The 26,700-nt window shown below is 35.4% G+C and overlaps 1 protein-coding gene across 3 annotated transcripts in view; it reads right to left on the bottom strand.

Moving 5' to 3' along the window:
- LOC150110194 (katanin p80 WD40 repeat-containing subunit B1-like) overlaps positions 1–5,127 on the bottom strand; it is a 351,290-nt gene extending 346,163 nt beyond the window's left edge. For all 3 annotated transcript variants that reach the window (XM_090392102.1, XM_090392114.1, XM_090392108.1), the window contains exon 1: positions 4,749–5,127. In XM_090392102.1, coding sequence (XP_090248228.1) covers positions 4,749–4,782 — 34 coding nt within the window. In that variant the 5' untranslated portion in view covers positions 4,783–5,127. The remainder of the gene's footprint in view (positions 1–4,748) is intronic.
- Between the last annotated feature and the right edge of the window lie 21,573 nt (positions 5,128–26,700).

Below are 26,700 nucleotides of genomic sequence, written 5' to 3'. Positions count from 1 at the left end.
TAGGCTATTTATTTAATAGGACATTGATATACAATCTATGAATTCATATTATACAATTAATTTAATAAACTGAAATTAGTTTTTTCATCAGAATACCAATATTTTTCAACATCCAAGGTGTGTCACCTGAAACCCTCAAGTGTGTCAGTGCTGACACGCATGTCATAGGTTCGCCATCACTGACCTAGACCTTGGTCAATCTCTGGATCTCTTTCCTCCATCTTGGCATCAAACACCTGTTTTGCTAACCTTTCCTCCCCCATTCTATTTCAGTGGTCATACCACCTTAGATTAATTCTACTGGCACATTCTTGAATGCCAACAATCAAGTTCCTTCCAAATATCTTCATTTTTAATATGATTCTCCCAGTGATGCCACTGAGTCACTTCCCTAATTTTCCTCAATATCCTCATATCTGTGGTCTCTAGCCTTTGATCAAGCACTTTATTCCTAACTGAACTCTCAGATCCATAACTTAAAACTGGTTTAAACACTATCTTATATATACTGCCAGTTTAGTGTTTTGGCTGATTTCCCTTATTTCATATAAATTTATTCAGTTGTCTACTCACTATACCAGCTTTGCTTATTCTGTTGTCTATTTCCAGATTTAACCTGCCATTTTCACTAAAAACTGTGCCTATTTATTTCACTTGTGTTATTGGCTCTCCATACAGAATGCAACTGCAGTTTTTTTATGCTTCTGCCTATTTTCATACTTTTGATCTTTTTATTCCTGATTTTCATGCCGAAATTGTTACAAAGAACTAAATTTGACATCTCTAATTCTAATATCTGTCCTAATGCCACTTTCTTTCACAATGTGATCCTTATAGATGATGAATGGAGAATACAAGTGGAGATAATGTGCATCGAGGTCTTATCCCTGATTTCACTTCTTCCAATATTTCTTTCAATGTTAACTGAAAACTTAAACATAGACTATGTATTGCTCTATATTAGGGGTTCTCAATGTGTGGTACGCGTACCACTTTGGGGTATGTGGTAAAACTTTTGGAGGTATGCTGTGAGAGCCCAAAAGCTGCTAGATCTAGTAACAAAGTCGGCAACACTGATACTTACAGGCGTAGACTGCAAATATCAGTGTTGTAATAGTACACATTTCATAGAAAAAGTGAAAGATATACATATTGGTCCATCAGACATCTTAGCACGTCTAGACATTATCAGCATGTTTACAAACATCCTGAGACAAGAAATTTTGAATCTCCTAGACGACCTCTTCCCTTCGGACATCTTAGATCTTTTTAAACATTGTATAAATAATACTTTTTTCACTTATCAAGACAGAATCTGGGAACAAAAAGAAGGACTGGCCATGGGTTCATCATTATCACCGGTATTAGCAAACCTATTTATGGAAAAATTTGAAAACAATGCTCTAAAGAATTACCATAAAAAACCAAAAATATGGCTACGCTATGTAGACGATATTTTCATCATATGGAATGGAACATCAGATGAACTTATCAATTTTAAAGATTATCTCAACAATTTGCACACCACCATAAAATTCACTTTAGAACGAGAAGAAAATAAACTCTCCTTCTCAGTATATAGGTAGCCGACCAACACAGGAAGATTTCTAAATGCAGCCTCACACCACCATCCTTCACAAAAATTAAGCTTAATTAAAACTCTTAGAGACAGAGCATACAATATCTCCAGCACACAAGAAAGATGCAATGAAGAACTAAAATACTTAACACAAATCCTCCAACAACAGAATACCCATTCTGTTGGAGGAAAATGTTACAGATAAGCTGGTAAAATTATTGAACAAACACAACGTAAAAGTAGCCTTCCTTCTTATAGAAAAAATCTCAAGATTCCTAAATCCACCAAAACCGCCTCATCATACTCTTAAAAAACCAGGAGTCTACAAACTCGATTGCTCTTGAAGGTTTTGCTATGTAGGACAGACAGGAAGATCTGGAGAAATACGCATGGCTGAACACCAAAAAGACGTACAATACAAAAGAGAACAAAAAACGGGTCTTGCTTTCCATACCACTTCCACTGGACTGGCAAAAAACGATGATGTCATAACTGTAGAAAACAACTGCTACATAAGAAAATTTAAAGCTGCTGCTAATATGCTGAACAACCCAACCCAATGCAATAAAAATCAAGGTTTAATTCTCCATCAAGCATGGTCAGCTCTAATAAAAAATCTACCTCAATCTGAGCTCGGACTGTATGAACGAGAAGAAGAACACGTGACATCTTCCAGTATTGTTCAACGTCGATAACGTTTTATATCTGCATTCTGTTATTTGAGTTTATGAATAGCCAGACGGTTATGATTTGTAGTTATTAATTTACTAAATATAGTACATATATTATTTGTAAAGTACAGTACAAATAATATATCAATGTAAAGTACATATATTATTTGTACTGTACTTTGTATATTTAGTAAATATACAATGTACAGTACAAATAATATATGTACTGCACATTGATAAAATGTACAGTACAGTCACTGCAAACAATGATGATGCAAAAGCAGACAATTACAGATCAATTTACATTCTGAGAGTGATAAAGTCTTGGAAGTTAGTAAAGACTATGCTATAAAGTGGATGAGAAACTATTCTTTTTTGAGAAAAATAATTATTTTCTTTCATTGTTAAAACACAATCACATTTTAGTAATTAATCAAATTATGGAGCCTCTGTAATTCAGTCAGTATAGATGAAGCCCTCTAGTCAGAAAGATCTGGGTTCAATTCCTGTCCATGATGCGAGAAACTCTGATCAACTAAATTTTCAACCTTTTCAACTAAATGTGAATTTGCCAGTCTCATAAAGAGGTGGAGAATTTTTTCCCTCCTGGAAACACAGGCTTTTCATTGCACTAAACAGGCAATTTGGTCACATGAACACACATTTATAGATAAATACTTATTGTAGGGCAAGGAAGACAATGGGAAACTACCTTGTTCCATAATCATTATTCCCTAGCAAAACAGCATATTGCTATCCAACCAGCATAAGGTTGATGAGAAGAATCAAATTATACTGAGCAATTCAAGCTAATTGCGCGCTAAAATAAATGGAGTTACGAGATGGAAATTGCTTCTCTTCAGACACCTGTGCAGATCACATTATTCAACCATTTTGACCAAATTTGGAATAGTTGTTTCTAACATTAAGATCCACTGAAATTTCTACAAACTGTACCAAAATTGAGGGCAGAGTACAAAGAAGGGAGAAAAAAGTTGCTACAGAGTACATCGACTGATTTTAACAAGTTATTCCTTTACTCTGTTTTCCTTACTTCAAACTTCATTTTGAAAATAAAATATCTCGCAAAAAAAATGTCATATAAAAGTATAAACCAAGTACTGAGAAAATGGAAGCCTGGCTGCAATTTAAAAGCAGTTAAATGATTAACATTGTTTTGTTGTTATATGAGACTGGTTAATACACATTCAGTTGGAAACCCCTCATGTTTCTTGCATGCTGAAAACAGGATGCAAACTTGGATCTCTCTCTCTCTCTAAGAAAAAAAAATAAAGACTGCTTTTGTTCTTAAAATTGCCCAGCTATAGGCATTCAGTATTCAATATAGTTAGGCCACACATATGGTTGCTGTCAGAAAAAGATAACAGTAGACTGAAAGTGTTCTTTGTCATCTCAGTCTAAGTAAAAAAAAAAAAAAACCTAACATCGTCCCAGCTACATCAGTCTGTCCAGTGGAGGATGCCTCTATCCAAAAGAGATATCCTCCTCCCATTTACCTCAGCCCCCCCCCCCAGCAAACCACTAGTTTGGCCTAAAAAGATGAAGAGATAGATTTAGATAGTACAACCACCACCACACCACTAATTTTAATAAAGTGAATGTGAAATAAAAGCACTACAGAATTTTCCACTGGCACTACACTCATTATTAAATGCTCCCTTTGTACCAATCCTATACTGAAGTATAAAAGTATAAATGTCAACAAAAAGTGACAGTTCTGTTACTTACTATTAAATGATGTAAAAATGAACTTGTCATTCTTTATGTCAATAATAAACATGACTGAGAACATCAAAAACAAATTTTGGTTTAACTTACATAAGTGTGAACATCCTCTCAAAAATTGAGAAAAACGTTCATCTCTATTGAAGCTACTGCAGTTATTAGTTTTAATACTAGCGATTAGTATTAAATTAATATTAATTTAAACTAATGATCTGAGACTGTGATAACTTGCATTAGTTTGTTTTTGATTGAATGGGATTACTGTTATAATTAAGGTTCACTTAAATTATGATGATATAAATATCCCAATGTCATTTTTTTTTAATGTCACAATATTAAAGTACTTTTTCTATGCGGCTTTCAAACTGTTGAATTAACTGCATGTTTCTTTCTTCAGTCATGTGTTTTTTATGCAATGTAAATTTCATCGTGAGCCATTTAAATCTTGGCAACTGTTTGTGATTAATAAATACAGCATTGGTTTACGATTAGGTCCAATGAAACTTTTCTACATGAATCCGAGTAACTGAGAATACGCCTTTATCATAAATCAACACTTCTATAATTCAATATTTCTTACAGATTAATACCAAAACCCAGGAAATATTTATTCCCATAAAATTCTAAACATAAAATTATGGAATCCAAGTAACTTTTTATATTAAGAAACGTTAACTGATTTTGATAATAATGATTTATATATACACTGATAAAGAGATTCAAATAAAATAAATTAGAATAAATACACTTACGAATTTTCCATGCCTTTTTCGTATGTGCTGCCATGTCCCCTCAGAGTTACTAAGTAAAGCTTACAAGTAAGCGATGAAATTACGAGTCGGATACTTTTTCCGACTCTATTGTTTACAGTTGTATCAGAAAGCAAAGCAGCAATCAAAACAAACAAATTAATAGTACACTTCGTATTACACACTACAACTATAATCGCATTGCTACCTGTATATATAAGACCCGTATCAAATGAGTATGCAAATAATACATAATACGCACAAAGATAAGGCAAACTCTCGTACGACACATTTGTTTGACTCCTCCTCGAAACACAAGGAGAGTTAGGCTTTTATCAGCACGTTTGTTCCTTACATTTCCACATTCTACCAACAAACAGTAATCTCCTCAATTCGAACCCAACTAAGTTAAATGCTCGTGTAAGTTTAAGCGTTCTAGGGCATGTTCCAATGGCTTCAGCGACATCTATGATGTACAAACTATAATATATATTTTCCCCTTGTATTGTAACAAGGGACAAACAGAATATTACGTGAAAAATACAAAGGGAAAAGTGAATAAATAAGCAATACAAGAAGGGTCGGGGGTATAAATGAACAATACAAGAAGAGAGATAATAAATAATTTTTCCCTTATTTTCTTATTATATCCGAGAATTCCGTCTGGACAAAATACATGTAAATTTAAATACACGCTTTCAATATCGGCCACGGCATTAGCTGGTAATCGGTGTCCTTGGTATACATAAAAGCAACATAAAAAAATGAAATAATGTAGATAATTGCAGCCATATCTCATATTCCTATTCCTAATATCGTGAGAATATCATGTGAATTACAACATGGGTTATCTGATTTGATGTTTACAGACCACAAACCATGATAATTCAACTAATTCAATACTCGCCTAGACAGACACGTTTGTATGTGTGTGTGTGAGAGAGAGAGAGAGAGAGAGAGAGAGAGAGAGAGAGAGAGAGAGAGAGAGAGAGAGAGAGAGAGAGAGCAAAATCTGCATTCTTTCAAGGCATTCTTCAGTTTTGTGAATAGCCAAATCTAGGATTGCCACCTTTTGGTAAGTCTAAAGAGGAACACACTTATTGAATATGAAAGTCTTCCCTTCCCCTAAATGCATAAAATGAAAAAGCCAAAGTTGAATATGTAATTCTAACTTTATAAAAAATTAAAAAAATGAATACATTGATACCGGTATTAGTAATTTAATAATATTTGTATTTTAAAGTTTAATTTGTTTGATTTTAACTTAAAAATGAAGAAAATTCAGTATAATATAACTTGAAACGCTTTTAATGATGAGAAAATACTGAGGAGCACAAGTCTACCTGTTCCTGAAATTCAAAATTTAAAACTGTGCTTCTTATTTGATTTGGCTGCTTCTAAAAGCTGTTTGTTTTGTTTCACTCTCACAAAATAGTCCTTGCAAGTAATTGTAACATTTTTTGAAATGAAGATTTCACTTTTTATGAGGTCAGCTGAGCACTTGTTTCTTGAGTCTGTCCATTTTAAGTTCATAAGAGAGAACACCCTTTCTACAAAGGCATTACTACCAGAATGCTTAAAACAAACCGTATGAGTTTATAGAGATTGGGAATGTTTTCTTTATCAAAATTCCGAATAATCTCCTTCCATTTCATACCGAAGGCCTGGCCTGCTGTGTAGTCCACTCTAGTGGTATTTATTTTGTCACAACTCAAGCAAAATTCCTCGTATAACTCAACCAGGCTAGTGTCGGATTCTAGATTAAGTGCCTTCATAGACTCTTTGAGATGCTTAAAAGATAATTCGCTTTGGAGTTTAAGTTCTTCAGCAGGCTAAAAAGATTGTTTTCTGTGAAGTCAAATGATTTCTCCGAATGGCTTAAAGCTTTCTCATAGAACTTAAGAAAGTCTGACTTACACTGATTACTTTTCTTGAGGGATCATGGCTTCTAATACCTCTTCAGTGGCATTTCCAAAGAACCAGTCCTCTTGTCTTTTAAGAAGTTTGTTTCGTAAAACACTGACTACTTCAAATGCCTCTAATGCACTCAAATCTTCTTTTTCTTAGAGTTTAATACATTTTTCAAAAATGGTGGAAACATTTGAAACAAAATAAAAAAAAAGTAGAGTTTGACTTGCTGGGTGGCTTTCTTGTCATCAAATATCTGTATTTTCCTCAGAAAAACAGGACATTCTTCAATGCTTTTAAAGTAGCTCTCATTAGCATCCTAGTTAAGGAAAAGTCTATCAGCTGCAGGTTTCAAGGAAAGCCATCTAATACAAACATGACTCAGAACCTCCTGCCATTCTAAATCAACAAACTCAAAACAAATCTGCAACTTCGCAGAAGTTCCTGAATGAACTTCTGCGAAAAGTGGTTGTAAAGTTTGAGAAAGAAAAGTGGTTGTAAACTTTGAGGACAACTGTTTCCATATCTATATTTAGTGCATCATCACATGCTTGCTTACACGTTATTTATGATGTGGGCTGAACAATTGGCTTTTATTATTTTGTTATTTGCCTTAGATAATAACTGATACACTGAATGTTTCTTCCCAAAATTAACACCATGTACCATGCAAAAATATCTGTGTATTGTCTGTGCTGTAGATTGTGACATTGTTTAGGCTAAGAAGCCAACTCTTGAAGCCAACTTTTGATATTTAAAAAAAACTGAATCTGAAGTCTCTTCTGGATCCTCATAAAAATCAAGAACCTTACATTCAATGACCTTTTCAGTTGTGAAATATCTTACACACAGAGCCCACAGTTTTCTGTTTCTTCTGTTACTTGAATCAGTAGCTACAAAAACGTAACCTACTTTTTTTAGATTTCTGATAACTTCGGAGACTGATTCAGGGGCCATTACATTGAAGACAAGCATTTCAGCTTTTGTCCTACTACATTGAATCTTTAAAGCAATTTTAGAGTCATTAAATATAACAGGACACATTTTATTGGCACAATCCGTACTTCAATATGATAAATTATGCTTCTTGTGTGATACACCAAACCTAATTCTGCAGCTGTTACTGATTTTCTTTCAAATTTCATTCCCTGGTGCTGCTGTTCTCTTCCTTTCTGCAAATATCACTGTTTGAATGTTTTTAACGTCATTTTCTCCGCCATGTGCAATACAGAATTCACGGAAGCAAATATTACACGATGCTTTAAAAGAGTTTGTTCCACATGGTTTCAACCGTGGATATTTCCCTTCCCAAACACTTCTGTACACACATAAACGCTTAATTTTTTTGCTTTTCTTCTCTTTTTCACTGTCACTTAAGGAACTAGACATCGTGAAACTAATTATTATTATTATTATTATTATTATTATTATTATTATTATTATTATTATTATTATTATTATTATTATTATTATTATTATTATTATTATTATTCCTGACACCTCCAAGGAGTCCGAAGACTCATCACGGGAGGACACCTACAACTTTCTCAACTGATACAACTGTCTCAACCACAACACCGAATCTCTACTACGAATCATCTCCATCAACGCCATCTACCGCCCACCTCCACCACAATTGGTATTCTATGTCTGTAAATTGGTGTGTTCTGAAGGGCCGATTTGTCTGTATGCGGGATGAAAAACCCGAGATTCCGGGAGAAAAAACCCTGCTACCTCCGTATGAGATCGGATAACTCACCTTCGATTGAAATCGTCCAGATAAAGATTCCTCCCGTCGAGACGAGAATCGCTTAGGTCTGTTCCAATTGAAGGGCGCAATGTTCCGCTGTTCTTCCAATTCCGCTACGGAAGCGCAATGTTGTGCAATACTCCAGTTCACTATCGGTGACTAATGTTGTGCTGAAAGCAATTCTGAAAAAAAAAATGAAAAACAATAGTAGTATCTCACAAAACTTAAGAACACGCTACCTCTCAATCATCGATCATAATAATAACTCACCTCTTCCTCTGAAAAAAATGTCACAACTTCTCCTTTAAACAATGAAAATTCAAGTAAAGCTTGACGTAAAAAACAACCAACTCATAGCGTTCATTCGTTGACGTTGAGCAAAGTCATATGAGTAATATGGCATATGTATTTAGATTCTAGAAGGCTATGATAATGTATAACATCACTGGGAGTGATTTCATCCGCTGCCAACATAACATACAATAATTATGGTGATAAATCACATAAACACATCACATAGGCCATGAACGCGCTTATTTCATATTACAAGTAAAGATTATGAGTTAATTGAATAACAACGAGCATTACAATCTACGGGAATCTACGTCATCTGAGCAGAATTTCACCAATGAGACCCCCAAAACACAGATATTTTTGCATGGCACACTTTATGGATACAAAATAACAAATGTCGCTAACGCTCACTAAGAATTTCTTTCACATATTCTGCAAGTGTTTGGGATAATTGGCGTCTCGCCATATAAGTTGTCCCACTTAGGTGTAATTCGAGACGCTCAAAAGTTTCTTAAAATTCGGGATGTCCTACCTAATTCGGAACAGGTGGCAACCCTAGCCAAATCACAAGACGATAAGTCTCGTGAATATGGAAGTTAGACCAATTTTTTGATTGCTTTTTTCTTTGGGCCAGAAACTGGAGGACTCATTTCATGATATTGCCAGCACTCCTAACTAATAATGTTTGTTATTTAGGAGTGCTTCTCAAAAACAATGTCCACTGTATGTCATTGTTTAATGAATTCGAAGTGAACTCTTACTCTTACGATTGAGGGGGAAAGAATCTTAATGTGCGATTCGTCACATAAGTTTTTCACTATTTGTGAAAAACTGATGTTTTGGCGTTTTGATTCAGTGTCATGCTGAAAGCAGCAATCTATGATAACCAGCCAATTGCAAGGAAAGGTAAGGAAAGAACATCAACCGCCATTGCTTTTAATCATCACTCAAAAATAAATAAATAAATAAAATATACATATATATATATATTTCAAAAAATAGATTTAATGACTCCAAGACCGAGATAACATATAAAGATTTTAATGATAAATACTACTAGTTTCGGCATATAGCAGCCTTCTTCAGGTATTTATCAAGGAAAGGAATACTAATAAACATTGAATTATTTAAACAAACTGGAAATTACAGGTACAAATTGCCTCACATAATCGATACATAAAAACGTTGTATTTTTCAAGTTGTTCCAACTGGCGTGCCATTGTTTGTTGCAATTGTGCGTGCAAGTTCACGTGAACGCCAATATTGAATAACTGCAGCATGGCTATCTGGGATGTTATAACTTAAATTATTATTTAAGTGGACCGAGTTCAGTAGGATTTCCCTTGATTCTACGATTTTCCTTTCAAACTCATCTTCACAGCGAAAAATATTTTCTGATCTATTCCAGCATACAGAGTGGCTTTGTTGGTCATCATTAGGATTATTTGAAAAAAGAACATGACTGGATAACGCAGTTGCATGAGATCTTTTGTATGAGATGTCTCTCTTATGCTCTTCTATGCATTGTTCAATAGATTTGTTAGTTTGACCAAAGTATGGAATATTGCAATCACACCACAATTTATATACTCCAGGGTACTTAAGGCTGTGATGAGTAGGTTTTGGATGGCTGATTAGAGAGCGGATTTTTAGAAGTGTGGTGAAGAAGGTCCTGATATTATATTTTTTAAGGACTTTAGCTATTTTCTTAGAGACTGTGCTAATGTATGGAATGGAAATGCTACCTTTAAAATTAATAGTCTCTGTTGTGCACTGCTTAGGAGGGTTCAGAAGAAATTTCTTAATTGTTTTTTCAGAGTATCCATTTTGTTTAAAAATAAGAGTGAGGTGATTCATTTCTTTTTGTAGTTCATCTTGTTCATTTAAGAGAGAACGTGCTCTGTGTCCTAAGATATAATTCCTAAACTTGGAATTATATCTACCTTAGGACACAGAACACGTTCTCTCTTAAATGAACAAGATGAACTACAAAAAGAAATGAATCACCTCACTCTTATTTTTAAACAAAATGGATACTCTGAAAAAACAATTAAGAAATTTCTTCTGAACCCTCCTAAGCAGTGCACAACAGAGACTATTAATTTTAAAGGTAGCATTTCCATTCCATACATTAGCACAGTCTCTAAGAAAATAGCTAAAGTCCTTAAAAAATATAATATCAGGACCTTCTTCACCACACTTCTAAAAATCCGCTCTCTAATCAGCCATCCAAAACCTACTCATCACAGCCTTAAGTACCCTGGAGTATATAAATTGTGGTGTGATTGCAATATTCCATACTTTGGTCAAACTAACAAATCTATTGAACAATGCATAGAAGAGCATAAGAGAGACATCTCATACAAAAGATCTCATGCAACTGCGTTATCCAGTCATGTTCTTTTTTCAAATAATCCTAATGATGACCAACAAAGCCACTCTGTATGCTGGAATAGATCAGAAAATATTTTTCGCTGTGAAGATGAGTTTGAAAGGAAAATCGTAGAATCAAGGGAAATCCTACTGAACTCGGTCCACTTAAATAATAATTTAAGTTATAACATACCAGATAGCCATGCTGCAGTTATTCAATATTGGCGTTCACGTGAACTTGCACGCACAATTGCAACAAACAATGGCACGCCAGTTGGAACAACTTGAAAAATACAACGTTTTTATGTATCGATTATGTGAGGCAATTTGTACCTGTAATTTCCAGTTTGTTTAAATAATTCAATGTTTATTAGTATTCCTTTCCTTGATAAATACCTGAAGAAGGCTGCTATATGCCGAAACTAGTAGTATTTATCATTAAAATCTTTATATGTTATCTCGGTCTTGGAGTCATTAAATCTATTTTTTGAAATGTATAACAACCGAGTAAAAGCTGATCGCCACATATATATATAAATATATATATATATATCGGAACCATCATTACAGAACTTTTTCTCGTTCCCAACTCCAAAGTCTTCTGCTTTGTTTCTTTGTTTAATTTAATTCTGCTAATAAACGTACAATTAACGTCAACAGGAGCAATTGATCGCTGCATTTTTAACAATTGCACATTACGTAAGTGTACTGTTCTGAATGTATTCATTTTTTTAATATAAATATACATTTCACAGAAAGATTATTATTAATCATTCAGGCAATTTACAGTTTTACGGTTAACACATTGCAGTCTGTTCGAAGAGCTCAGTGTTCAATGCTCAGTAAATAACAGCAGTATTAATAACTCTGAGAACGGTGATTAAGAGAATTAGCTGATTAAACTGCAGAGGAGGGCTTATTCTACCGACTTCGAAGCTGGGGGTTAGTTTTATTGAGAAAGTGGGATTAACATACACTATTTATGTTGCTTGGTACTTTTTTATGGATAGAATGTAGGTGTTCAATGCTGCAGTTTTGTGATTTGTGAAGTGCATATAACTCTTAATGCTATATTAACTGTATCGGTATAGCATCCACTATCCGTGCTACTCAAGTTCAGTAGAGTGGGCATGACAAGTGATCTAACAGCAAAACTATATGAGTTGTTGAAGGGTCTAAGGTGTAAAGAGTTGTGGTGGATCGTGTTATGCGATATGTGTCTCTGCTGAAGTAATACTTTAGTAATATAACATAATGGGTCAAGTTTTAATTCTCAGAATTATGAGTATCGCCACTGTTGTTGTTATGTTCCATCGAGTCGTTTTCGACACCTGGTGATTTTATGAACATACATTATCTATTCAGATCTGTCCCTGGGCATAACTTTCAGAATTTCCAGGCGCAATTCGTTTGCTTCTTTAACTCCATCCACCCATCTAACTCTTGATCTTCCTCTTCTCCTGCTCCCATCAACTTTAGCAAGCATCATTATCATCTTCACCAGACTGTTATTTGCTCGCATAATATGTTCGAAGTATGACAATTATTGCATGATGACCATAGCTTCGAGGGGAGCAATCTGGCTTTATTCTGTCCATCACTGATTTATTGGTTTGCTTTGCAGTCCATGGTATTCTTAATAAGCGTTTCCAAACCCATAATTCAAATGCATCGATCTTCCTTCTTTCATTCTTTCTCAGGGGTGCACTTTCACCTCCATACAGTACTACAGGGAATACCATTACTTTCACGATTCTGATTTTTGTTGCGAGGCTGATATCTTTAAAGATACAGATCTTGCTTACATTTGTCATTGCTTTCTTATCGAGCAATAATCTTCTTCTAACTTCTTCAGTACAATATTCACGTTTATTAATTTAGGATCCTAGGAGCCCAAAATTGTTAACGACTTCCATTTTTCTCCCCATTTACTTCAAAATCATTAAGTTTACATGATGCCATTACTTGTCTTTTTGAGAGTAGGTTTAAGGCCATATTTAGCACTTTCTTCTTTAACTTTCATAATAAGTTCCTCCAAATCTTCTTTGCATTCAACTAGCAAGGTGGTATCATCTGCATACCTAAAATTATTAATATTTCTTCCACCAATTTTAATTCCAACTGAATACTTCTCCGGCCCTGTCATTCTTAAAATGTATTCGCGGTAAAAGTTAAACAAATATGGAGATAAAATACATCCTTGTCGCACCCATTTACCTATTGCGAAATACTCAGTTGCTCCAAGATCTGTTTGGACAGGAGCTTCTTGTTCATAACAAAGATTCCTCAGAAGGATAATGAAATTCTCTGGTACTCCCATTGTTCTTAATACATTCCACAGTTTCACATGATCTACAGAGTCAAAAGCCTTACTATAGTCAAGGAAACAAAGATATACATGCTTTGGATATTCCTGTGCTCTTTCTATTATCCATCTCATATTGGCGATTTGATCTCTTGTTCCTCTACCTTTTAAAAACCTGCCTGTTCATTTGGCATTTCTCTCTTCATGAATGGTTCCAGTCTTTTCTGAATGATCTTAAGTAAGACTTTACTTACATGAAAAATCAGTACTATAAGTTCTGTAATTTTCGCACTCTCTTGCATCGTCTTTCTTCAATAAAGGTATATAAACTGATTTTTTTCATTCCCAAGACCATGGAATTGTGATCAAAATTCGCTGACATAGAGCCGTTAAAATTTTAACTCCTTCTCCCTCTTCTCCCAGAACAACTCAATAGGTATTCCACCTCCTCCTGGTGCTTTCTTACTGGATAGCTGTTGCAACGCTCACGTCACATCACTCTCCATTGGTACTGGCTCCTGTGTATAATCCTGCTCTTCAAATATCTCAGTAATTTTGGAGTCCTTTCTGTAAAGGACTTCTATATACTCTTTCCATCTTTCTTTGATGTTTGCAGCTTCTGTAAGATATCCTTTGTGTTTACTTTTCAATATTGTCATCTTGGCACTAAACTTCCCTGTTAGTTCTCTGATCTTTTTGAAAAGATCTCTTGTTTTTCCTTTCTTGTTTTCTTGTTTTGGTCTTCTGTTTGCTGGCATTCCTGTTTAAAGTATTTTCCTTGTCTCTTTCTTGTCGGTGAAATTCTGCGTTCAAATGCCGTACTTCCTGCAAATTTCCTGTGGCCTTCATTTTTCTCCTTTCCTGAGCAGTTTTGATGGTATCTTCTGACAGCCATTTAAACTTCTTACAAACTGTTGAAATATTATTCTTTGCTTCCATTTTAATTATATCTTTAATCTCTTCCGATAGTTAATCTGGTTCTCTTTCACACAAATTAAGTGTGTTGAATCTATTCTGCATACAAAGATTGTATTCAGCTTCTATGTTTCCAAGATTATATCTGATCGACATTTGTGTTGTTTTCAGTTTTCGTAATTTCCCATGTATCGTAGCCACTAATAACACATGGTCTGTTCCACATTCTGCACCTGGAAAAGTCTTGACAGACTGAATTGCACTTCTCCATCTCCTTTCTCCAAGTATATAGTCAATTTGATTTCTGTATTGTCTATCAGGTGATATCCATGTGAATAATCTTCTTTTGTGCTGTTTAAAGCAGGTGTTAGCAACAAACGAAAAATTCTCTGCACCAAAACCAACTAGTCTCTTCCCTGCAATGTTACGAATACCTAAACCAAAACGATCTAATATTCCTTGTTCCCCAGTCTCTCCCTCTTTTGCATTCCAATCTCCGATAAGTAGCCATATATCTCGCTTTGGTGTTGCATCCACTTCTTGTAACTTGCCATAAAATTCTTCTATGTCTTCTTCTGGTGCCTCTGTTTTGGGTGCCTAATCCTGAATGATGATCATATTCATTGGATGTCCACTCACTCTGAGAGAAATGATTCTGTCACTCACTGGATTATAACCTAATACATACCTAGCCATATTTTTCCTGAGTAAGAAAGATACTCCATTTTTATGATTTCTCTCTTGTCCTGAGTAATACACCATATAGTCCCCTGATTGAAAATTTTCCATTCCTGTCCATCTAAGTTACTTATTCCCAATATATCCAGCTTCTTGCGCTTCATTTCCATCTTTATTATTTCCAGCTTACCTTGGTTCATACTTCTAACATTCCAAGTTCCAATCCTGTGGTTTCTTGTGAAACCACAAGATTGTATCGCCATTAGCGGTTTGGTAATTGGCTGTTGTATAGGTTTCCAAAGCACTGTAGAAACCATTTTTCTAATGTTTCTAATTTGGTTAGATGGCTTGATGTGTTTGCATATATTATTATTATACCGTACCAGAGTAGTGATTCACAAATACCGTGATATATGAGTTTTTTTTTTGTTTTTTTTTACGTTAGATGGAATAATGTCTTTTACTTGGAAGAATATTTCTGCAGTGATGTGGAGTTTGGTATGTAAATATTTTATATGTTTTGTCCATTTGAGGTGGGTGGGTGGGTGGATGGTATACTAGTAGTAAAAGGATGATGAGGCAGAGTAATCGTAATGACATCGAAGCTTAAATTAGCTTTTCTGAAGACAATTAGATTAAATATTAACTTAACGTTTTTTTAGGGTTCATGTGATACGAATAGCAACTTTTGCAGTTCCAAGTGTCCTGATACAATATTCACAGTATGTGTTTTAATGTTCTGTAACTGTTTAGATGTTTTAGACTATATGGCAAGTTGTTGAGTAGTATGGTATGAGATGGTTCGTCATACAAGTCCTTATAGCGCCTGCTTGTGTAAAGGATTGTGGTTACGGATCACAGCCGGAGAATACAGATACTTCGTGCTGTAGCTGTATTCTCCGGCTGTGATCTGTGCATATTTTTGTTACTTGCATTCTGTCTGTGAGATAATTACTAATGCTAAGCCAGGTATGCAGTATCCTTATGGTCAGCAGTATTTTCTGGACAAGTGTATGTTAAGAACTCTGGTTAGGTCAAGAAGCATAAAGATAGAAAGTTTGTTTTTATAAAGAGATTTATTAGTTTGTTTATAATATCCTCTAATAACATGGCTTTTGTGAGATGATGTTACATTTATGTAAGTAGTTTTGTGTATGTTACATATTTCAAGAAGTTTAGAGATGACAGGCAAATTAGCTATCGGTCTGTAGTTCTGAGTGCCATTTATTTTTCCCTGTTTGTAAATAGGTGTAGCCATCGCAGTTTTAGTTCCTTGTGAATAGCGCCGGTGTCGAATATCATGTTTTCACAAGTTTCAGAAGTACAGAATTTAGTTATTCAAAATATGTTAAGAGGTCTGTGATTCTGATTTTGTCAATTCCTGGATTGGTCTTTCGCTTCAGTTGTGAGAAAGCATCTTTCAGTTCCAATCTGGGTATGGCAGAAAAGTACAGGTTTGCTATTGACTTTGGGTTAATAGTTTTTTGTTGGGCCAAATTATCTTCTTTTTTCACTTGTGTTGTGTGATGTTGTTTGCGAAGGCGTAGGTAAATACTTCTGCGAGTTCCTTCTAGTTCTATTGATCGAAGTTTCTCCTGGCAAAATCTTATGAGGAAAGTGTTTTTCAGGTAAATAGTGCATTAAGTGTAGACCAGTATGCTTCATATTGTTACTGTACTTCGCAATTTCTGAGAGTAATAGTGTCTTTTTGTGTTGCTAATTTTAGTTTTTAGTTGGTTTCCTTGTGTTTTTGTATAATGTTTTTATTTGAATATTATTGGGTAATGTTTTATTGCAATACTGTTAAGGATGTCTTCTTTTATCCATGAAGTATTTAGCCCTTGCCTACTGTTTCTTATGTGTTTTGTTGCCTTTCTGTATTTGAGGCTGTCATATAAAGTTTATTGGATTGTTTATATTAAGTACTTGGTTCCCGTTCGTGTTTTTTAAAATGTTATCAGAGATGCTTTCTTAAATGATAGAAGTGTGCGGTTTATCTGGGGGGGGGCAATATGAAGGTGGAATTTGTAGCATGACGGGAAGGATGTAAAGGCAGCATTGTGGAATGAAGTTGCAATGAAGTAGTGGTCAGCAAGTTTAGTGGTGATTAGCGATGCTGTGTATGTGTTCATAGGAGACTGTATGTTGGTGTAATCTATGCATGATTGTGTTAGTGAGTCATTTAGTACTTTTTTTTTCTCTTGTTGGGAGTTCATGTTGTACTGGCTTAATATGTCAAGATATATGTATTAGTGGTTGAAGAGCCACGGTCAAGGGTATTTATGTTAATGCCACCTAATAACTTAAGTCGATCTGTTGTGAGATTGTTGATGTCATTTAGTAATGTCCAATTCTTGAAAGAAGTTGTGGGGTTTGTATCTGGGAATATGTATATTATGTTTATCGTATATTTGTAGTTGTGTCTGTCTTTGGTCATAATAATAATAATAAATTATTTTATTTATTTATTTTTTAATAATACTAATAATTTTATTGTTTATATATTATGCATTTCCAACGTATTATTATAATATTAACAATTATGACTATACAGATTTTTTACATGAATACTTCATATATATATATACAGGGTGTTCGGGATAAATTTGACAGTTTCGTAAGGAAAAAGAAAATCTTCTTTGTATCTATTAAATTTAATGAATTGACAAAAAAAACATTACAGGCAGAGTTAATTACAATACTATCAACAAGATTTACTCAAAATAACCACCATTAGCATCGATCACAGCTTCAATTCTGCTTCGGAACCTCGAACAAGCTGATGCTACAGTCTCCCTGGGAAGGGCCGCAAAAACTGTTTTAATTTTATCCATTAACTGGGCTTTTGTATTACTGGAAGTGCGATTGGTGTCTTTTTCAACTGCGCCCCATACAAAATAATCCATGGGGTTAAGGTCTGGGGAGTTTGGAGGCCAAACATTTGGACTGGTGAAGTCGTAGAAATTTTCAGACAACCATTTTTGACTTTTCCCAGAGGTGTGGCAAGGGGCCGAATCCTGCTGCCATACATACGGCCTACCATTGGCTACCCTTGTTATCCAGGGCTTGACTACAGTTAGCAACTCCACGAACAAAGCCCGAATTCCAATGCCAGGGTTCTTCAACACCTGTTCCTGCAGATTTGCGAGGAATTCTGCTGTACGAACGCAATCAGATCGTCTGCTAGGGATCTTTCTTCTTGCTACATCCTCGTAGTCACCATTGCAAGTCTCTAGTTCATGCCTGATTGTTTTTACTGTATTCAGGGAGCATTGGGCAGCAGTCGTAATATCCTTATTTTGATGGCGGGCACGAATCATCATGATACAAGTTATTCTCTTCCATGATTCAGGTGGGTTCCAGCTATCCATCCTTTCTGACATCTTGTATATGAATGAAGAAGGGTCCAAACTTTTAAATGAAGAGAAGTGTGTGTTAATACATGTAACTTACGGAAAAATATAATTAATTATACATATGTCAAATTTATCCCGAACACCCTGTATATATATATATATATATATATATGTGCGTGTGTGTGTGTGTGTGTGTGTGTGTGTGTGTGTGTGTGTGTGTGTGTGTGTGTAGTGGTTTTTCCCTTCAGTCGTTTCCGACCCTAGGTGGCTTTCGGCATTGACCACAAAGTGTTCCTATTGAGATTTTTACAGGGTAGTTCACCATTGCTTTCCCCAACCTCCCCCAATTTTATCCGGGTTCGGGAACGGCATATGGCTGGGACGTATTCATGACGGTAATCCATGTGTTTGTTCACGGTGCCGATTTGCCTATTCTAGAAAACCCCATTCCTCCGTGTGAGATCGGCTAACTCACATTTCGTCGAAAGAGACCAAATAAAGATTCCTCCCGTCACTGATGGGCTTCGTCACCAAAGGATTTCCTCTACACTGACTAGGCGTTTTCTCTCTCTCTCTCTCTCTCTCTCTCTCTCTCTCTCTCTCTCTCTCTCTCTCTATATATATATATATATATATATATATATATATATATATAATATTAATATTTAACTGACTAGAACCCGAAAAAGTATAACACAAAAAACTTTAATAAATCACAACTAGTTTCGTCGGTGTCCCGACTTCTTCAGGTGAGTAAGAAATAACACAAAACTTATAAAACTGACAAGGTAAAAAACATGGGCTTTCCAGCTTAATAAAAAGAAGAAAAATAGTAACAGTCATATTTGAACAGGTGACCGCGTTCTATTGTTAGCATGAGTTGAATGTGTGTGAACAGCTAATTTTAGAACGCCAGTACTGGATTACTGCGGTATGGGAATCAGGCAAATTCTAGCTCAGATTGTTGTTCATGTGTGAAGGGTTCAGAACTATTTCTTTGGATTCTGTAATTCTTCTTTCAAATTCATCCTAACATATATATAAATTGGTTGTGCGGTCCCAATCAACTTGGCGTTGGCGTTCTTCGAGGTTAGAGTTGGCAGAGAAAAGAACATGATTGGAAAGGGCGCTCGCTCGTGTTCTACTGTAGGAGATGTCACGTCTATGTTCCTCAAGACGTAGTGAAATAGATTTATCTGTCTGGCCAAAATATGGTCGACCACAGTCGCACATACCTTTATAAACACCAGGAAAATGCAGTTGATTGTGTTTTGGATTTGATCGACTCAGAAAAGATCGAAGTTTTGGCAGAGTATTATAGTCGGTCTTTATGTTGAATTTCTTCAACATAAAGACCGACTTCATAATCCTAGGTAGTTTTGGGGTAAGAGAGCTAATAAATGTAACTGTATGTGAGTGCTAGGGTTGGATTCATCTTCTTGTCGAGGTTGTTGGCGTGGTCTCAAACGTTTAGAGATATTACGAGATGAATATCCATTATTTAAGCAGGTGTTTTTCAGGAAGTTAAGTTCTGTTTGAAGGTCTTCTTCTGTGGAAATAAGACATCTTGCACGATGGGCAAGAGTGGAGATTATGCTAAGTTTTTGAGGAGGGAAATGATGAGAAGAGGCATGCAAATATCTATCAGTGTGGGTGGTTTTTCGAAAAATTGAAAATTAAAGACAGTCAGGTAATCTGATCTTTATCTCGTTTTGATCGACTCAGAAAATCACAAAACTTTGTGATTTTCTGAGTCGATCAAAACCAAAACACAACCAACTGCATTTTCCTGGTGTTTATAAAGTTATGTGCGACTGTGATCGACCTTATTTTGGCCAGACAGATAAATCTATTTCACTACGTCTTGAGGAACATAGACGTGACATCTCCTACAGTAGAACACGAGCGAGCGCCCTTTCCAATCATTTCTTTTCTCCGCCAACTCTACCTCGAAGAACGTCAACACCAAGTTGATTGGGACCGCACAACCAATTTATATACTGTATATGCAAGGATGAATTTGAGAGACGAATTATAGAATCCAAAGAAGTAGTTCTGGACACTTCATACATGAACAACAATCTGAGCTAGAATTTGCCTGATTCCTATACAGCAGTAATCCAGTACTGGTGTTCTAAAATTAGCTGTCACACACATTCAACTCATGCTAACAATAGCACGCGGTCCCCTATTCAAATATGAGTGTTACTATTTTTCTTCTTTTGATTAAGCTGGAAAGTCCATGTTTTTTACCTTGTCAGTTTTATAAGTTTTGTGTTATTTCTTACTCACCTGAAGAAGTCGGGACACCGATGAAACTAGTTGTGATTTATTAAAGTTTTTTGTGTTATACTTTATCGGGTTCTAGTCAGTTAAATATTAATTTTATAAATGTATACATCCCGAGTCAATTCTAATAACAATATGTGTGTGTGTGTGTGTGTGTGTGTGTGTGTGTGTGTGTGTGTGTGTGTGTGTGTGTGTGTGTGTGTGTGTGTGTGTGTGTGTGTGTGTGTGTGTGTGTGTGTGTGTGTTGAGGAACATTGACTCGGTTGTTTTGATACATTTGTATAAAGAGAATTTAATGAATTTAAAGTCATTAAATTCCCTAAGGTTTTTAATGTTATAACACACTAATAGTTTAGGCATTTGACAGCCTTCTACAGGTGTCTTTTAAAAATAGGAAACAGCTATATAAACACTGAAGTTTAAAAAAATCGAAAACACAGGAAAAAATCGCAGTACATAATTAACATGAAAAAACATTGTAGTTACATTTAAGTTATTCTTTCAATCGTGGCATTGTTTGGTGAGTGCGTGCTTGCAGTCTCTCATGAACGCCAGTACTGAACAACAGCAGATTGGCTATCTGGGAGGTTGTAGCTCAAATTATTATTTAAATGTTCATGATTAAGGATGATTTCTCTGGACTCCATAATTTTTCTTTCAAACTCATCGTGGCAACGAAAGATGTTTTTGGATCTATCCCAGCAGACTGAATGACCCTGGTGTTCGTCATCAGGATTGTTCGAGAAAAGAAAGGATTAGACAAGGCACGGGCGTGTGTTCTTTTGTAGGAGATGTCTCTCTTATGCTCCTCTATACGTAATTCAATAGATTTATCTGTTTGACCAAAATAAGGGATATTACAGTCACACCATATCTTGTGCACGACAGGATATTTCAGGATATATATCTCTTATATATAAGAGAGTGTTATGGAAAGGTCTCCTCCTCGACCATAGATGGTAACACTATCGGCACGGTTTTTTTTTCGAAGCTGGTGCATCTGTCATAAGCATCCATGTAAAATTGAATTGAAGTCATTCTATCAAGTAGTTTGTTTTATACAGCTCTGAAGCAAAAGTGTTGTCTGTACCCCTTGAAATGGATAAAATTGAGTATCGTGAGGTTATAAAATTCTTTATAAAAGAAGGTTTAACGCTAAAAGAAATTCATTTGAAGTTCGTAAACGTTTATGGACACTCTTCCCTTCGTTTGCAACGATTAAGAAATGGGCTGCCGAGTTCAAACGCGGTCGTACCAGCCTTAAAGGTGATCCACGTGACGGACGTCAAAAAAAAAGTGTAACAACACCAGAAATCATTGATCGAGTGCACGATATGATATTGGATGACCAGCGTGTCAAAGTGTGTGAAATTGCTGAGAATATAAGCATAAATTAAAAATACCAAGAAATTACATAGTTGGTTTAATCCATTACCCAAATGTGAGCAAACAAATTTTGCTCCTGAAGTATCTTTCAGGACTAGGGCAACTCCTGTCAAAGGTGGTATAACTTCCTTTCACTTGCCTTAGTATCCCATAATGCAATGCACATCTCCTTGCGGATATGTATAATGCTATGCATTAAGGGAAGGGTCACTGCCCAGACTGGATTCGACCTTTATTGAGGTCTCATTAGTGGGAGCCAGACCCAGAGGTGGCGATACTAAGATGGAAGTAATGAAGAAGTCATATTTTCCTACATGACTTGCCAAGAGGTATCTTATTATTAAAATGCTCTGGATAAGAGATAGACAGTTGTTGAAAGTTTTTCACTTGGCTATATTATAAATTAAACAACTATCTATCTTTAACCTATTAACACCTATCAACTTTCAACTATCAACAACTAACAACTTTCAACAACTACTTATCTCTAATCCAGAGTATTATAAAAACAAGGTGTGACACCTTTTTCGCAACTCATATAGGAAAATATGACTTTTCCATTACTTCCACCCCACTGATGAGACCTCAATAAAAGTCGAAACCGGTCTGGGCAGTGACCTTGCCATTAATGCATAGCATTATAGATGTCTGCAAGGAGATGTGCTTTGCATTTTGGGATACTAAGGCAAGTAATGAGAGGTTATACAACCTTTGCCAGGAGTTGCCCCAGTCTTGAAAGATACTTCAGGCGCAGGCTTTGTTTGCTTACACTTGGATAATGGATTAAACCAAGTATATAATTTCTTGGTATCTTTAATTTATAATATAACCAAGTGAAAACCTTTCAACAACTATGAGACTATGGGCATTTCAAAAGAACGTGTAGGATACATTTTGCATGAAGAATTGCAAACGAAACGATTTGCTCAAGATTGGTGCCGCGGAGATCAAAAACGCACTCGCATGAAAAAACAGTGCTTGGAGCGTTTTAACAAGAATAAAACTGATTTTGTGCCTCGATGTCTTACTATGGATGAGACTTGGATTCACCATTACACACCAGAATCCAAACAGCAGTCAAAACAGTGGACAGAAGCCAGCTGTTCAGCGCCAAAGAAGACAAGGTCATGACATCAGTGTTTCAGGATTCTAAATGCATTTTGTTTATTAATTAACTCGGAAAGGATAAAACAATAACCGGGGAATATTATTCCGAACTTTTAACCAGACTAGACTAAAAAATTTGTGAGAAAAGAGTTGGTTTGTAGAAGAAAAAATCATCCTTCATCAGCACAATTCACCTGCCCAAAAAGGTGTTATGGAAATGGGAAAATTAAGGAATCTGCACTATGAATTGTTGGAACATCCAGCCTATCCTCCTGGTCAGCGTTTTTCTTCGAATTGAGAGATGATTGCAGATGTAGAGGTGTATTATTATTATTATTATTATTATTATTATTATTATTATTATTATTATTATTATTATTATTATTATTATTATTATTATTATGTGACACCGCCACAGAGTCTAAAGACTCATCTTGGGAGAGTGTGCCAACAGCATCGAACGATTGATTACCTTCCAATTACTGACCGCGCACAAACTTGCTTAACTTTTTGCATGAGCCTTTAGTAGCAGAGACTCTATCAATCGTCCAACCTTTGCTGGCTTTTGCAGATCGATCTTATTGAGAACCACTGCAGGGATGTGATAATGACGCTGAAGCATCGCTGGATTAAATGCATTAGTCTTAAGGGAGATTATGTGGAAAAATAAAAATAAATTTCAAATTCTAAATTCGTTGTTTCATTGTTAGATCAAGAAATTTTCACACCATCCTCGTATATAGTTACAAGGCAGAAACCAGAAGAAGATGATAACATTTATTTATTTGACAACACGACGTTTCATCCTAATTGCACAGAATTTCTTCAGGTGTAAACATACAAACTAGTAAACTAGAAAACAAATCATTTAGGAGTAACAAAGGTGACGACTGTTATGCAGTTATAGAATAGACTGATGTTATTTTAAAATATTTCTGATTGTTTAGAACTTGTGCGTGTTTATGCATTCACCTGCACGTGTTTAGCTAATGAAGACTAGCATGTATTTAGAGAAGTTAATAATTGCGTTAATATTTAGAAATTTAGGATCTAATGCTATTTCCAAGGACATCTAGATTTTTCTCCCTAATGTGTCATAGCACATTAGGGAGAAATAGATCCGATTTAGCTGAAGCATGTGCGATGACAAAGCTGAGGCTTCACTTCTATTGTGTTAAATATCTCGAACATGTTTCAATACGTTTATCAATTGATTTTTCTGGCTGTCCATAGTAATATGACTGGCAACATCGGGATATTGAATACCATAGAACTAAAACTTCAGCTTTATCAACTCGTGTGCTCTCTCTTCAGCCCACAAGACGTTTCGCAAATGAGACATAAAATTTAATGGATAAATCAGAATTATTACACCATTGCAGATACAACAGAGAGAAAATTCTACAAATCTTTGGAGATAGCATTATATTCTAAATATTAACCCGAGTATCAAGTTGTTTGAGTACATCCAAGCTCTTCATTAGCCAAACACCTTAATGTGAATGCTTAAACATGCACAACATTCTGAAAATTAGAAATGTTTTGAAACACAGCAATCTCTTCTATCAAATCGTATCGAATCACATCAAGGAATGACTTTTATTTTCTTTAGGGAGTAGGCAAGATCCTTTGAACCCTATCTAGCTTTTGGAGATGAAGTGGATAGTTCAATCTCCACCGATAGCCAATCAGAGATAGCTGACCCATGTCTGTCACTAATTATAAGCGGCACCAATGAAGAGGTAGGTAAAGAAGTGGTGCCATCTCTTGGTACCTAACTGCACCAGATATATAGGCTTGGACAAATTCCTCCAGTTGGCGACTAGACTTGAACTTAAGTCTACTTTCTGGCAGCCTAGTCAGAGGATGCAAGCGTCACTTCCATTGAGCTAAACAGGCACTCATCATTCTCTTCTATATCAACATAATAGTTGTCAGCTTTTTAAGCCCTTACTGTTTTGTCTATTAGTTTATTAGTTTGTGTGTTTACACCTGAAGAAATCCTGTACATTTAGGATGAAACGTTGTGTTGTCAATTAAAATAAATGTTATCATTTTATTCCAGTGTTCTGCTTTATAAAGTATTAGTCACATATCATGTATTATCATCTGGTTGTCTCCTTGCGTTTCTGAATATAATTCATTTTGTCTTATCAGAATTTCAGTGTGTGGAACGTCTGTCCAGTCATTGAACAGATTTATGTCATGGTGCATGTTTGTTTGGGCTATGCTGGCATTATTATAGATGATACTAAAGCGGTATTGTCTGCACATTGAAAGATTTTGCCTTTGAGAGGGAGCTGGCTATGTCATGCATATAGATGTCGAATACAATTGGGGAGAAAACAGCCCCCTGTGTCACTCCAAAGAGAGCTGTTTTCTCCCCAATTACTGGTAACTATTTTCTGTTTTGAATGTAGTTTCTAAACGACTTGTGCAGAGGCCCACCTATTCCAACATGTCTTAGCTTTTCGAATAAGGCTACATGTATCAGCGGGTCGAATGCATTAGTCAGATCGATAAAGACTACAATGATATTTTTTAAAATATCTCAATCGCAAATAATTACACCTGTGAAATCTTTCAAGAGATATTCATATCATCATATCATATGATCAGCTAACGCCTATGTTGTTCCTGTATAGGGAGTAGGCAGGGCCATTTACCCTATCAAGAGATATTATGTTCTCTTATTTTTCTGAAAACTACTGTTCTTAGTGGATAATATGAAACTTCTCCGTATATGTTGCAAGTTTGCTAAACACGTTCTGCTCCATAATTTGATTGATAATTGGTCTGTAATAATTATACACATTTCTTTATACTCAAGTGTCAAATCTAGGAACGAACACTATCTCTGTAGGTTACAACCGCAAATTCAAACGAATCCGCTCGTGTCAATCAGCATAACTAACGATTTCAAGTAGAAAGTGGGTAAACATTCAAATTTTCAAATCCCGCACAGAGAGATCACATAGTAGCAGTTACCATGATAAAAGGTAAAAGGCTGCGCTTACCAAATTGTGTTTCAAGGAAGCTCCTTTCGTGAAGAAATAAAATTTGCAAAACTAATTTGCAGAAAGAATTGCAAACTGTAATGTCTTGTAATGTCTCAAAGATTTCATCTTGATCAGTGTTTCTTAACTTTTTTTTTTTTGCCTTTCAACTACTTGAATAACCTGGTTCCCCTTGCTCATTTTTGCACTAGGTTAATAACTCAATAAGATAATTATAATATATTATTAGGCAAACCTAAATTATCAACAACATATTTTAACTGATAGTTAATTAAAAATTAGTGACTTTGATACAAATTAATTTTTACTCAAAAAAAGATGTAAACACTGTATTTAATAAGCCGATCTTTAATGGCTACCCTGAGCCTGATGTGATCCTGCTAACTTTTTCGATCGATAAACGAAGTCTCAAGTTTTTTTAATATATTTTTTTTTTCAAGTTTATCTCATTATCTTATTATTATATTAGTAGTATTATAACGCTTATCGCCCCATCCCTCAGCGTTCACAGCGCCAGCAAGGAGGTGCTACAGCCCAGGTTAAGAACCAATGATCTAGGTTATTTTACGCGGATCCT

Source organism: Typopeltis vanoorti, chromosome 1 (assembly GCF_054136105.1).
Source record: "Typopeltis vanoorti isolate ZY-2024b chromosome 1, IOZ_Tvanoo_1.0, whole genome shotgun sequence".
In the NCBI taxonomy this organism is placed as follows: domain Eukaryota; kingdom Metazoa; phylum Arthropoda; class Arachnida; order Uropygi; family Thelyphonidae; genus Typopeltis; species Typopeltis vanoorti.
Note: the sequence above shows the minus strand (reverse complement) of the source record. Positions and strands in the feature narration are given on the sequence as shown.